We start from the raw sequence: 15,138 nt of genomic DNA on the forward strand, positions 1-15,138 counted from the left end.
GATTCTTAATGAACTCTATCAACCATAAAGAAGGTTAAGAGCTTTAATATTTCCTCCAGCTAGGATGGCACTAAGACACTACAGCAAGAATATTCTTTCTAAAGACAGTTTGGTGTTATGGAATTTCAACAAGACAGATACAGGTTCAATCCTCATTCCACACCACAATTTAATTAAGGAATGTTACCTGGAGAACCATGAGTGACTGTGGACTCTGAGAAACAGACTGAGGGTTTTAGAGGGGCGGGGGGTTGGATGAGTGACCCTGGTGATGGGTATTAAGGAGGGCATGTATTGCATGGAGTGTTGTATTGCACTGGGTGTTATACATAAACAATGAATCTTGGAACACTACATCAAAAAGTAATGATGTACTGTATGGAGACTAACATAACACAATTTTTAAAAAAAAAATGTTACCTGGACTTTCTGAACCTCAGGTGTTTCCATATGTGAAATGCGAATAAATACCTCCCTTAAAATGCTGTTGTGAGAATATAAGACACAAGGCATATAAAGAACACAGAACATTATAATGTAAGCTCTTATCAAGAGCTAATTTCCTTTCTTATTACCCCTTCTTCTAGATGATTGGATAAATTTGACTAAATGTGTACTGGGGAAAACGTCTGTATAGTAAAACACTAAATCATATAACAGCATCATAAATATTTCTGATAAGCAAATTCCAGGGTTTCCATCTTTTGGGAGAAATTTATATAAAATGGGGAAATAAATAAAGTACCAAATGGAAGAAAAGGTAGATGAAAATCAGTAAAATTTCAAAAGTGGAAAGCAATGGTGTCTCCCAGTAAAGCTACAACAATCACACCTCTTGGATGTTAGTTTTCTCATCAGACGTAGTCTTCTTTCTGTTTTCTAAAAAGTTATGGTACATTCTCAAAGACAATGAGCATGAAGTAACACAAAGAACACGTCGAATGTCAGATCCTTCTGGCCAGAGTTGCTTAAGCCGAGAAATAGTTTCACATGCCTGTGACAAAAGAAAACTGTAAATGTCAGGATATTTTAAAAATATTTTTATTCATAAGTAATCTTACTAGAAGAAATCATACAAAGATAGGTATGACTACATAAAACTATAAAATTTCTGTTAAAAATGATAAAATTTTAAGATGGGAAGATACATGTTTTAGTAAAATTAAAATGTAACTATGTAAAGAGCTGTAAATTATTGTAAATTATTATAAATCAATAATAAAACATCTTGGCCTTTAATAAGACATGAGCAGATAATTCACAGAAGAAATATAAATATTAACAAAATAGAAAAAATGTTTGAACTCTCTAGTAATATGTGAGCAATTAAATAGCATATTTTTATTTACAAATTAATAAATATTAGAATATTCTAATGATAACAGCACTGGAAATCAAGTGATGTGTCATTTCTCTTATGCTTTGCTAGAGATAGGTATATTTAGCAACACATATGATTACTATTAAATATATTGATACTTTGTGACTGTCTATTCAAGTTCCACGTATCCAGGCTAGGTAAATAACACAAACTGTGTACCAAGATTTATGCACCAAGATGTTCATATAGAATTATTTTTAGAAATCAATTCTCAGATAATTTAGGTGTTTAGCATTAGGGAAATATTATGCATCAAGTAAAAATAAAATATGTGAAGAATTTTCAATGACTCAAATACATGTGGTGTGCAAGAAACACAACTTAAATAAAGTTGACTCAGAAGGACTAAAAATAAAGGGTTGGATAAAAGTATACCAGGCAAATGGTGGGGGAGGAGAGAAGAGAGGCTAGCAATTTTTACAGCAGTATAGGGAGAATTCAAGTTCAAAAGCACTAAATGTTAAAAAAAAAAAAAGAAAGAAAGAAAGAAAGAAAGGGGCACTAAATGTGAAAAAGAAAAGCACTCTTTTATTCTAAAAGCCATTCATAATGGTGAAAGAACCTTTATGAATGATTCATCTTATATGAATAATTATGCAACATATAATGCCATAAACTGACTTCATGATACAAAAATTACAAGAGATTAAAGGAGCTATATTTATAAACATATTATTAATAACAGAATTTAATACACTACTTTCATTATGAGATAAATCAAGTAGACAAAAAATAAGATGACTTAAAAGAATAATCAATAGTGTATATCCTATGAATTAAACTCTGGTGATACAGAATATGTATTCCTCTTAAGTGCCCCCAGCACATCCATAAAAATTGGTCATATGTTAAGTCAAAAAGAAAACATCAGTAACTTCCATAGTGTAGAAACACTACAAACAGCTCTCTGATCAAAATATAATAAAGGTAGAATTTAGTTTCTTTAAAAAAGGCACAAAGACCCTTCAATCTAAAGCTTAAAAACATTTTTTACAAAACTACTCATAAGTGAAAAGGAAATTCAAATACAATTTATAAAAATGATAATAAAAACACTACATATCATAATTTGTGGGATAAATTTAAAGCAGTGACCAAAACAAAATTCATTGTATTAAACATATTTAACAATAAATATTAAAGAATAAAAAAATGAGTTTAATTCTCAGCTCCAAAAAGAAAATCTAAAAAAGAAAAACAAACTGGACTAAAGGGAAGTAAAAGAGGTGAAAAATAAAGATAAAAGTTAGCAAAATTAAGAAGAGAAAATTGGTAGATACATCTAATTAATAAATCAGAATTCCAGGGATTTTTTTAAAAACTTTAAAAAACAATCCACCAGCAAATTTGATCATTAATAAATGGGAGAAATAAAAAATGAGCAGAATAAAAATGTAAAGAAAAATAACTACTAAAATAGAAACAATTTTTAAAAAGTCATATGCCCTACTTTGTAAACTTCTATGCAAATAAATTTGAAATGTAAATAAATGGATAACTTCCTTATAAGGATTAATTATAAAAATTGACCCCACTGGAGTTACTAAGCTTAAATAAACCAATTTCTATAGGACAAATAGAGAAAATTAAGAAACTGTCCCACAAAAAATCACCAGTTCCATATGGCTTTATAGAGAAATTCCATTTTAATCTTCAAAAACCACATAATCCCAGTGATCCATAGAATACTTAAAAGAAAAAGAAAATATTCTAATCTTTTTTTATGAAGCATCAATGACACTGACACACAACCAAATAATTACAGTGCACAGAAAGAAAACCATAGAAAAGCATCACTCACGCATACTGATGTAAAAATTCTAAACAAAATATTAGCAACCAGAACCCACACCACATCAAGAAAATAATACATGATCAAATGGGATTTATTCCAGGAATAGATTTGCTTCAATATTTAAAAATCTATTATATCAAAATACCATATTAATAAAGCTAATATTTAAAAATCATAATTGTATCTATACTTTCAATACACATTCCTGATAAAAACACTCAAAAAATCCAAGTTGAGAGATACAATCTTAACATCAGAATGAATAAACATATATGCCAAAACACTAGAGAAATTCCCACTAAAATTAGGAAAAAGGCAAAAATGCTCACTATATCTGCTACTATCCACTATTGTACCAAGTTTGTTACCTAAAGCACCTAGACAAGAAAAGGTAATTTCAGGCATAGGAATGGATAAAGAAGATTTAATACTATCACTGTTCACAGATTATATGATAGTATATGTGGATAACCCCAAAAAATAATTAATTAAAAAATTAAAATACCAATGAGAAATCAGCACAAAGAATTGACACAAAAATCAATAGACTTCATATGTATAAACAACAAAGGATCAAAGAACACAATAGTAGATAAAATCTTGGAATAAGAGCAAAATTTACTTAATAACAGCAAAACATTAAATGCTTAGGGAGAAAATTTTAAAAGAAATATACAAAACATATAAGAGAAAATTTTTTGACTCACAAAAATAGATTTGAACAAACGTAAAAACACCCCTTCTTCTTGCATGAAATAAGTCAACATTATAAAAATGCCAATTCTCTCCAGTTTAACTTATAAGTTCAATATACTCCAACAAAAATAACAAGATTTTTTTAACTTAGACAAGTTGATAACAAAAGTTCAGATAGAAAAATAAAAATGCAAAATGAATGTAAGAGAAGAACTATACGTGGAAAACCCAGCTACACAATACATTAAAAATGTATTGTGGGTAGTATTAAATAGTATTAAATATACTATTATATATTAGTATTAGTATATATAAATATTATATATTTATATAATATTTAATATTATATATAATATAATATAATAATATAATTTTGGTTTTGTTTTTGTCTTAAGAGCATTTTAGTATTGTTCTCAAGGCTACTTTTAAGTATAAAAAAAAAAGATGGCCTGCCAAACCTTTTTTTTTTCTTCTTCTTCTTCCAGGAAAAACACAGGGAATGGTATATTACAGATTTACAAACATGGAGAGAGAACGGTCAGAACGCACTGTGACGGCGTGGCTCTGAGAAGAACTCACTGTGCTCCTCCTGAGGCCAGGGAGTGTGTCCTTTCCCAGCGAAATGTTTGGTTTTCTGCTTCCCTGTGTGCCCGGGGCCCCTCCAGCGGCCCGCCTATCCCAGATAGGTCAGTGCCGGGCGCCGACAGGCCACTGCCAGAGGAGCCCGCCCTTCCCAGAGCCCGCCATACATTTTTAATGTATTATAAATACACTAGTATTTATAATAGTATTAAAAATATATAATATTTTTATATATTTATATATAATAAATATATATATCTATATATACTATAATATATAAAATATAAAATACTATAGTATATATATAATATATAAATATTCTATATTTATATAGAAATAGTATTAAAAATACTGTTAAGTCTTTCTAATCAAAAGAGTATAAAATTTGCATATAAACCAGAGGAACAGAGTGGAAAGTCCAGATTTATTTCCAAAAACATATAGAAATTTAATAAATGTTGCATCTGAAATCACTGAGATAAAAATGGACTTTCTAATAAATGTTACTGAGCATCCCTTTGAAAAAATAAAAATTATATCTATACCTCACACTATCTATAAGAATGAATTACGAATAGATTAAGAATCTAAGTTTTTAAAAATTTTAAGTATAGGAAGAAACCACAGGCAAATCCTCTTTCATGTATGTATGTAGGGCAAGTCTTTCTATGACTCAAAGTCTAGAGGCAACAACACAACAAAAAAATTAATAAATTTGACATTAAAAATTTTAAAAATGTACACAACAAAAAATCATAAACAAAGTAAAAACCAACTGACAAGTTGGAAGAAAATATTCATAATATATATCACAAAGTGCTAATATCTGTAATATAGAGAGAAGACTTAAAATTGAAAGATAAAAAAATGATATAATCCTTCTAGAATGAAAATTAACAAAACCTAAGTAAGCAACATATACATTTATCTTTTTTATGTTTATTATTATTTATTATTCTTAGTCATATTACTTTGCAGAGAGATTTACAACTCTCAAAATACTTTCATTGTCTCCATAAAACTCAACAATTTCAAATCCTTTTAACAAAGAAACAGTTTACAGCATAACATTTTTTTTTATTTTTTTTAAAGATTTTTATTTATTTGTTTGATACAGAAAGAGAGATCACAAGTAGGCAGAGAGGCAGGCAGAGAAAGAGGGGGAAGCAGGCTCCAGCTGAGCAGAGAGCCCAAAGCAGGGCTCGATCTCAGGACCCTAGGATCATGCCCGAGCCGAAGGCAGAGGCTTAAACCACTGAGCCACCCAGGTGCCCCAGCAGCATAACATTATTAAGTGATGATAATACCTTAACTTTATATATATTTATCATCCTATTTTTTCTATTTAATTTTATTTTTTAAGTGTTCCAAGATTCATTCTTTTTTGCACCACACCCAGTGCTCCATGCAATACGTGCCCTCTTTAATACCCACCATCAGGCTCACCTAAGCCCCCACACCCCTCCCCTCCAAAACCCTCAGTTTGTTTCTCAGAGTCCAGTCTCTCATGGTTAATCTTTATCTTTTGACTCATCAATTCCATTTTTTAAATCTACTCTGAAGCTATACCTCCAATAATAAAAAAATTGCATATGTTACAAATGATTATTTATTACAGCATTGATTATAATTGCAAAATGTTAAAAGCAAGTATAAATTGCATAATAGAAAACTGGTTAAACAAATTACAGTACATCCATATGAGGGAGTGCTATGCAGCTATATAACATAATGAAGAAGATATCTATAAATTGTTTTAAAATGATTGCTAAATTTGCTGTTAAGTATAAAAAGAAAGGTACTGAAAAATATCTATATATATGATCCTTTATTTAAGAAAGAAGATATAAGAAAATACACACATCTGCTTTTTTGTACAAAAAATAATAACAATAATAATACAAGAAAGATAAACCTGAAACTAAAGAGACAAATCACTTACAGAAAGTATTTAGGAAAGGGGTAACTGTAGAGGAGAATGGGATCAGAGCAGGAGGGATAAGAACAAAGTATCACTTCTTTGAACCTATCTTTTTGTATATCTCTGATTCTTAGAATCATAAGTGTGCTTCCTACACCTTTCACATACCCTCCAAAATAAACAGATAATTAAAAACAAACTATAAATGGGTGGCCGGGACCCAAAGTGAAATACAAATACTAACCAATGAACCTAACTGTATTAGTAATGAATAACAACCAAACTGAATAGGGCCTGCAAGAAAAGAACTAACCTAAATAACTTTGGAAAGCAGCATTTTATGTATTCTATGACTAAAGATAAAAAGAACTGCACATAAATCCTGTAACCATTTAGTAAATATGTTTCTCACAAGATATGGTTAGCAATCCTAAAACAACTTTATATACATATAGTGCATAATGAGAGCTAAATTTCTTATAAATTGAAGAAAAATTACAAATAAGGAAAGGGGAAGGGTAAAATGAAGCATAGGAAGTTGGATCAAAGTAGAGGTTACTGGTATAAATATGTGATATTTACGATAGATGATAGATTAAAAAACAGACAGGTGGGGGCGCCTGGGTGGCTCAGTGGGTTAAGGCCTTTGGCTCGGGTCATGATCCCAGGGTCCTGGGATCAAGCCCCGCATCGGGCTCTCTGCTCAGCGGGGAGCCTGCTTCCTCCTCTCTCTCTGCCTGCTTCTCTGCCTACTTATGATCTCTATCTGTCAAATGAATAAATAAAATCTTAAAAAAAAAAAAGACAGGTGTAGATGCATGGCTTAGCATATATACATATATTTCCTAGCTGTGTCTGCTGAAAAATCCTCATTGCAATGATACCCCAGTAGAAATGAACAAACAGGGGCACCTGGATGACTCAGTCAGTTAAGCATCTGCCTTCGGCTCAGGTCATGATCCCAGAGTCCTGGGATCAAGCACCACATCAGGCTCCCTGCTCAGTGAGGAGTCTGCTTCTCCCTCTCCCTCTGATGCTTCCCCTGTTTGTGCTCTGTGTCAAATAAATAAATTTAAAAATAAAAAAGAAATGAACAAACATATTTCCCAGATCATGGCTTCTAAATAGTTTTCCACAAAAGCAACCAGAACTCCTTGGAGAAGTGGTTGATTTCAAGGTTGAAGCAGAGAAATTACGAGTTGTGGTTTCAAAAAGTAAAACTGCTCAAAAAGATGGGGCCTGATAAATTTGAAGATAAATATACAGCCATGTAACCATCACCACAAGTTATGTCATCAAACCTCAATAAAGTGGTTTTAGAAGAGAAAAAGATGAGAAGGGGGGTGGGGTATGCAAAAGAACATAGGTGCAAACTTGAAGGAATCTCTAATATTCAAACCTAGAACTATTTGGGCACCAAAACTATTGTAATATTGGACTTTGTTCCATAGTGTAAAATGTCCACTAGTCTATGCTGATATAAGTAAATAAACAAGTAAAGGGCAGAGATATAGGAGCTTTCCCTTACAGAATTCTAAGTAAGAAAAGTAGAAGGAAAGAGTGAAATACAAAATAACTATTGGGCAAACATACCTAGCAATAATTGTTGCAGACAAGATCCATTGATGGGTTCTAAAATTAATTAGCAAAAGTCTGAGAAAAAACAGGATTTACATAGTCAGGAAAGATAGCAACTTTACGGTGGAGAAGACTAGAAGGCACCAGCTTAATCAGTGTTAAGACATATCAATATCATGAACCCTTTGACATATTATTGTTCACAATACCAACTCATTGGCATTCTTGCCAAAAATATATAACTTCATCCCAGTCATTAGAAACACCAGACAAACCCATATTGAGGGATATTAAAAAAATAACTGATCAATACCTTTCAAAAACATCAAAAGCACAGAAGACAAGGAAACTAGTACAGATTGAAAGAGACTAGAGAGTAAAAAATAAATGGATGTGGGATGCTGGACAGAATCCTGGAACAGAAAAAGGACATTTGTGGAAAAGTAAGTGAAACTCAAATAATGTGTGAAGCTTAGTTAATAGTATTATGCTGATGTTCATTTCCTAGTTTTGAAAAATGTACCATGGTCACATCAGATGCTAATATTAGGGGAATCTGGGTGAGAAGTCTATGGGAAATCAGTACTATTTCTGCAACTTTTTCATAATCAAAAAATTAACTCAAGTAAAAAGGGTTTTTTTTTTAAGGTTTCAGTACCTCTTTCATCATATTTTTCCATTTTAATTTTCCAAAAAGAGATTCTAGTGCTGAAATTCTATACTCTTCCAATTGTTTAATCAGGGTTTTATAAGCACTCTCAATCTTCTTTTTATTCTGTAAAAGAAAGGCAAGTCAGATAAATTGTCATAAATAAAGTATATAATCACTTTCCAACTACAGATAATCATATAGTGAAGATACAATCGTTAAAATGTATTTCCCAGTTTAAAAAAATACACTAATGTAATTACAGATCATCAATTCTTTTAAGGCCTGCCAACCAGCACAATTTTGTTTTTGCTGAATTAATTTTTGTCTGGGAATTTAGTGCATTTTTAACAACTCTATGAAAAGTATAATTAACATAATATAAAATTCACTCACTTTTTAAGGGGACAATTCAATGGCTTTTAGTGAAGTTACAGAGTTGTGCAGCCACCATTACAATTTAATTTTAGAACATTTCCAACATCTCAAAGAGTGTGCCCACTTAATACACCGTATTTTATTATGAAAAATTTCACACACACACACATAAATAAGGAATAGCATAATCTTCCCCCAGGTACCTATCATCCAGCAACACCCACTATCAACATACACCACATTTTAATTTTGAGCACATAACGTCCGTAAAGAGATAAATGAAATAACCTCTTTAAAATGAGTTTTCAATAAACAAGGAAATACATTATTATACTAAAGATAAAATCTAACACTTAAAAAAAAAAACTTCTTAAGGAGAGATTGGGAAGCATGTTTGTTAAGGCACCCTTCAAACTCAGATTCAGAAATTGCTCCACTAGAATAAAAGGAGATCAAGTGATTATAGTACCTCTTCCCAATATAAAAATCAATCCCAGGGCTGTTCCTACTCACAGTAGGCAACTAGAGTTGGAAAGAGTTTAATGACTGGAGTCATTAAATTTTATAAAATTCTAGAAGAAATTTGTCTTTAGGTATCGGTTACCTCTTTGAAAAATTTTTGGTTTTTATGCACGCTTGGCATAAGATATGCATAAAGTCGAAGAATATCAGATGTTTGCCCTGAGGAAAGCACAACATTGACCTTCATCGCCCAAGACTGAGTAATTAAAAAGTTGAAAAGGTATGTTTGTAGATGGTTCAGGCCTTCATCTGCAACTATCAGGTAATACGGGTAAGTGTCTTCCAAGAAAGTTTCCCACTCCTGTGACAGGCATCCAGAAAATTTTGTTCGAACATCAATGGTGGTATTATGCTGAAGATGAAGAATTAAAGCAGTTCTCAATGGAAGAAGTTCTGGGAAGTTGAAATATGCATACTCAGCATCCTGTGGGGATGGGATAAAGTATATTCTTTTGAAATTATCATTTAATTGGTTTATATATATCATTAAATTCACTAAAGGAATGTGTTCCATAGTTTTGTTCAGCTTTAGTAAGGGAATAGAACCTTAAGCCTTGACAGTCATTTCTCAAATACAAGCCATAAATCACAACTTGGACTTAAATACATATGTCCCCTTTAAGCAGGCACATAATAGTCAAGGTTTATCCTACTTTCCCTTTGTGTTCTGATTCTTTTTCTCTCCAATGTCACTTCAGAAAGAAAAAGGACAGAAAAACATGCAAAAGCAAATGGTGGATATAAATTATGCAGAACAGGAAGCCAAGGTGAACCACTTTGAGAGGACTTTTCCAATTTAGAATGATCTTCCTGAAGCAGCAGAGTTTTTTCTCAACAGATCAGAATTAGTACAGTTAACCAGACTGTCAACATTAGACTAGAATCCTGGCTCTTTATTTAAAACATTGCTTGCAAGAAGTCAGCAATGTTTAAAAATCTAGCAATAAGGTAGATTGCAAAGTGACTGAACAGACATACTCCAAAATCCTTAAGAGAAACACAGTGGTTACCTTTAGGGACAGAATAAGGAAGGGGTGGTAGTGGTTATACCTACCTGTATTTGAAACTCTTAATATTTTACTAATTATATTCATAATTGGAAAAGGAAGATCAAATATATTCCCTCAGAAGTATTTATTATAGGGCAAATAATAAGCAAAGCAGTATTAAAGAGTTTGACATTTTCAAGGCTCAAATAAATTGCTGAGTTCTGAAGACAGACGCAGTTTTCAGAGTTGGAAAAGTAGAATCCAGAGATCAACTGAGTTTTGGTTGAGAGGATAGCTCATCCTCCTTCATGATCCTGTGTGTCTTTACATGAAATTTAATTATTGAGAATAAAATATACTCGTTTTTAAAAAAGATTTATTTATTTATTTGACAGAAAGAGAGAGAGTGTGTACAAGCAGAGGGAATGACAGGAAGAACAGGCAGAGAGAGAAGCAGGCTCCCTGAAGAGCAAGGGGCCGACTCAGGCCTCAATCCCAGGACCCTAGGATCATGACCTCAGCCAGTCACTTAACTGACTGAGTCACCCAAGCATCACTAAAATATAATCTTAAATATGGTAATTGCTGAATACTGAGATTTTAAGTATTTTTTTCTGTTGTTCCCTTTAACTTTTCTGAATTGTTTTAGATATATTTAACTTTGTAATAAGGGGGAAAATTACAAAATAGTAAGGAATTTTAGTTTTAGCTCTTAAATCATAGTAAAGAACTCTACTGTCACGTTACCTTGAAGAAAACTATGGCAAATTGTCCTCCTTTACTGGCAAGATCCATAAGATAGTATTCAACCAGATAAAAGAAGTGGAGCTCCTGCCCCGGCTTTAATGATTTCTCACATATGCATGTAGTAAGTAATGAATCTCCATCAATCAGAAAAAATTCAGATTCAACAAAATCATTGAATAAACTGGAATATCTGAAATGAAAAAAGTTAAAACAAAAATTACATATTGACTCAATAAAGCCCGAAAAAGGCAGTAGCATTGTTATTATTATCCATTATCACTATTATCGGCAAGTGATTTGCGGAGTAATTATTTTATGTCAGGCTGTATGCTAAGACTTTTCAAATATATCCATATGCATGACTATCCTTCATAGGGAAAAGACAGGATCATTATCATTCTATAGACACAGAAACTGAGGCTCAAAGAGATAAGAGCAAATTATGTAAGATCACGTATCAAAATCTGGATTGGAATCAGAATTTAACACCTCTATTCTGCATATAGACTGGTATTAAATGCTTCCCACTTAATCAATCTTATTTCTTTATAGAACAATGAGTTCATTGACAGTTGTGCACAAATAAAGCAAGAAAAAACTGTCCATTCAGCATCAAAAAGCTCTCAAAGTTCTATTAATCATATAAATATGTATATACATTATATTTAAAATATACTATGACATATACTGAGATAGATATGCATTACTTTTTTATTATGCTCTGTTAGTTACTATGCAGTACACCATTAGTTTTTGATGTGGTGTTCCATGATTCATTGTTTGCATATAACACTCAGCACTCCAAGCAATGCATGCCCTCCTTAATACCCATCACCAGACTCACCCATTCCCCCACTCCCCTCCCTTCTAAAAGCCTCAGATTTTTTCTCAGGTTCCATAGTCTTTCATGGTTCATCTCCCACTCCGATTTCTCCCCGTTCATTTTTCCCTTCCTTCTCCTAATGTCCTCCATGTTATTCTTTATGTCCCACAAGTGAAGCCATATGATAACTGACTTTCTCTGCTTGACTTATTTCACTTAGCATAATCTCCTCTAGTCCCATCCATTTTGATGCAAAAGTTGGGTATTCATCATTTCTGATAGCTGAGTAATATTTCATTGTGTGTATGAACCACATCGTCTTTATCCATTCATCTGTTAAAGGGCATCGCAGCTCTTTCTACAGTTTGGCTACTGTGGACATTGCTGCTATGAACATTGGGGTGCATATGGCCCTTCTTTTCACTACATCTGTGTCTTTGGGGTAAATACCCAGTAGTGTAATTGCTGGGTCATAGGGTTGTTCAATTTTTAATTTTTTGAGGAATCTCCACACTGTTTTCCAAAGTGGCTGCACCAACTTGCATTCCCACCAACAGTGTAAGGGGGTTCCTCTTTCTCCACAACTTCTCCAACATTTGTCCTTTCTTGCCTTATCAATTTTTGCCATTCTAACTGGTGTAAGATAGTATCTCAATGTGGTTTTGATTTAAATCTCCCTGATGGCTAATGATAATGAACTTTTTAGTGTTTCATTTAACAGACACTTTTTCATATGTCTGTTAGCCACTTGTAGTTCTTCTTAGGAGAAGTGTCTCTTCATATCTTCTACCCATTTTTTGACTTGATTATTTGCTTTTTGGATGTTGAGTTTGAGAAGTTCTTTATAGATCTTGGATATCAGCCCTTTGTCTAATATGTCATTTGTAAATACCTTCTCCCATTCTTGGGGTTACCTCTTTGATTTGTTGACTGTTTCCTTTGCTGTGCAGAAGATTTTTATATTGATGAAGTCCCAAAAGTTCGTATTTGCTTTTGTTTCCCTTTGCCTTTGGAGATGTGTTTTGAAAGGAGTTGCTGTGACTGCTGTAGAAGAGATTCCTGCCTACATTCTCCTCTAGGACTCTGAGGGATTCCTGTCTCACATCTTTAATCCATTTTGAGTTTATCTTTGTGTATGGTGTAAGAGATTGGTCGGGTTTCATTCTTCTGTATACAGCTGTCCAATTTTCCCAGCACCATTTATTGAAGAGACTGTCTTTTTTCCATTGAATATTTTTTCCTGCTTTGTTGAAAATTAGTTGACCATAGAGTTGAGGGTCCATATCTGGGCTCTCTATTTTGTTCCATTGGTCTATGTGTCTGGTTTGTTTTGTTTTTTTTTTTTTCAGTACCATGCTATTTTGTAATATAGCTGTGTATATATAGCTCGAAATCAGGCAATGTGATGGCCCCAGCTTTATTTTTCTTTTTCAACATTTCTTTGGCAACCTGGGGTCTTTTCTGGTCCCATACAAATTTTAGGATAGTTTGTTCCAGCACTTTGAAAAATGCCATTGGTATTTTGATCAGGATGGCATTGAAAGTATATATTGCTCTGGGCAGCACAAACATTTTAACAATTTTTATTCTTTTGATCCATGAGCATGCAATGTTTCTCCATCTTTTTGTGTCTTCTCCAATTTCTTTCATGACTGTTTTGTAGTTCCTAGAGTATAGATCCTTTGCCTCTTCAGTTAGGTTATTCCAGGTATCTTATGGTTTTGGGTGCTATTGTAAATGGAAATGATTCTCTGACTTCTCTTTCCACAGTTACTTTGCTAGTGTATAAGAAGGAAACTGATTTCTATGCACTAGATTTTGTATTCTGCCACATTACTGAATTGCTGTATGAGTTCTAGTAATTTGGGGGTGGAGTCTTTTGGGTTTTCCATAGAGTATCATGTCATCTGCGAAGAGAGAGAGATTGACTTCTTTGTCGATTTGAATACCTTTTATTTCTTTTTGTTGTCTGATTGTTGTTGCTAGGACTTCTAGTACTATGTTGAACAAAGTGGTGAGAGTGGGCATCCTTGTGTTCCTGATCTCAGTGGAAAGACTCTCAGCTTTTCCCCATTGAGAAAGATACTCACTGGGGGTTTTCATAGACGGATTTTATGAAGTTGAGGAATGTTTCTTCTATCTCTATACTCTGAAGAGTTTTAATCAGGAACAGATGCTGTATTTTGTCAAATGCTTTTTCTGCATCAATTGAGAGGACAATGTGGTTCTTATCTCTTCTTTATATGTTCTGTCACTTTGATTGATTTGCGGATGTTGAACAAACCTTGCATTTCAGGGATAAATCCCACCTGGTCATGACAGATAATCCTTTTAAAATACTGTTGGATCCTATTAGCTAAGATCTTGTCAAGAATCTTGGTGTCCACATTCATCAGGGATATTGGTCTGAAATTCTGCTTTTTGATAGGGTCTTTGCCTGGTTTGGGGATCAAGGTAATGCTGGCTTTATAGAAATAGTCTGGAAGTTTTCCTTCTGTTTCTATTTTTTGAAACACCTTCAGGAGAATAGGTGTTATTTCTTCTTTGAAAGTTTGGTAGAATTCCCCAGGGAATCCATCAGGCCCTGGACTCTTATTTTTTGGGGAGGTTTTTTTTTAATCACTGCTTCAATCTTGTTACTGGTTATGGGTCTATTCATGTTGTTGATTCCTTCCTGTTTCAGGCTTGGTAGTTTTCTCCAGCCTGACTATTGTCTTCATAGGCTACCCTGAAATCTATTTCTGACAGCTTGCTTAGATCCATATCCATTAGATCTGTGGGAGAGGCCATTGTCTCTGGGTCTTTTCTTTGTCGGGAGTTCCTCCTCCTAGTCATTCTGTTGAGTTGTGGTTGAGGGGGTGTAAAGCCAAAAATATCAACCACTATCTAGGCAAGGTGCTTCCTAGGAAGGTTCAGAGCTATTGGTCACCACCAAAAAGAAACAAACAAACAAACAAACAAAAAACAGCCAAAATGAGCCCCAAGAGTAAGATTTATAAAGTACAAAAACAAAGACCAACCAAAAAAGAAAGAAAGAAAGAAAGAAAGAAAGAAAGAAAGAGAAAGAAAGAAAGAAA

At 33.1% G+C, this 15,138-nt stretch overlaps 1 protein-coding gene across 2 annotated transcripts in view; it reads right to left on the reverse strand.

Moving 5' to 3' along the window:
- DDX60 (DExD/H-box helicase 60) overlaps positions 1-15,138 on the reverse strand; it is a 114,490-nt gene that overhangs the window by 90,388 nt on the left and 8,964 nt on the right. For both annotated transcript variants that reach the window (XM_032855454.1, XM_032855453.1), the window contains exons 4-7: positions 11,239-11,428; positions 9,585-9,926; positions 8,612-8,728; positions 833-994 (exon numbers count right to left, since the gene is read on the reverse strand). In XM_032855454.1, the coding sequence (XP_032711345.1) occupies positions 833-994; positions 8,612-8,728; positions 9,585-9,926; positions 11,239-11,428 (811 nt within the window). The remainder of the gene's footprint in view (positions 1-832; positions 995-8,611; positions 8,729-9,584; positions 9,927-11,238; positions 11,429-15,138) is intronic.

This window comes from Lontra canadensis, unplaced genomic scaffold, assembly GCF_010015895.1.
Source record: "Lontra canadensis isolate GAN:19392208 unplaced genomic scaffold, GSC_riverotter_1.0 scaffold10, whole genome shotgun sequence".
NCBI lineage: Eukaryota > Metazoa > Chordata > Mammalia > Carnivora > Mustelidae > Lontra > Lontra canadensis.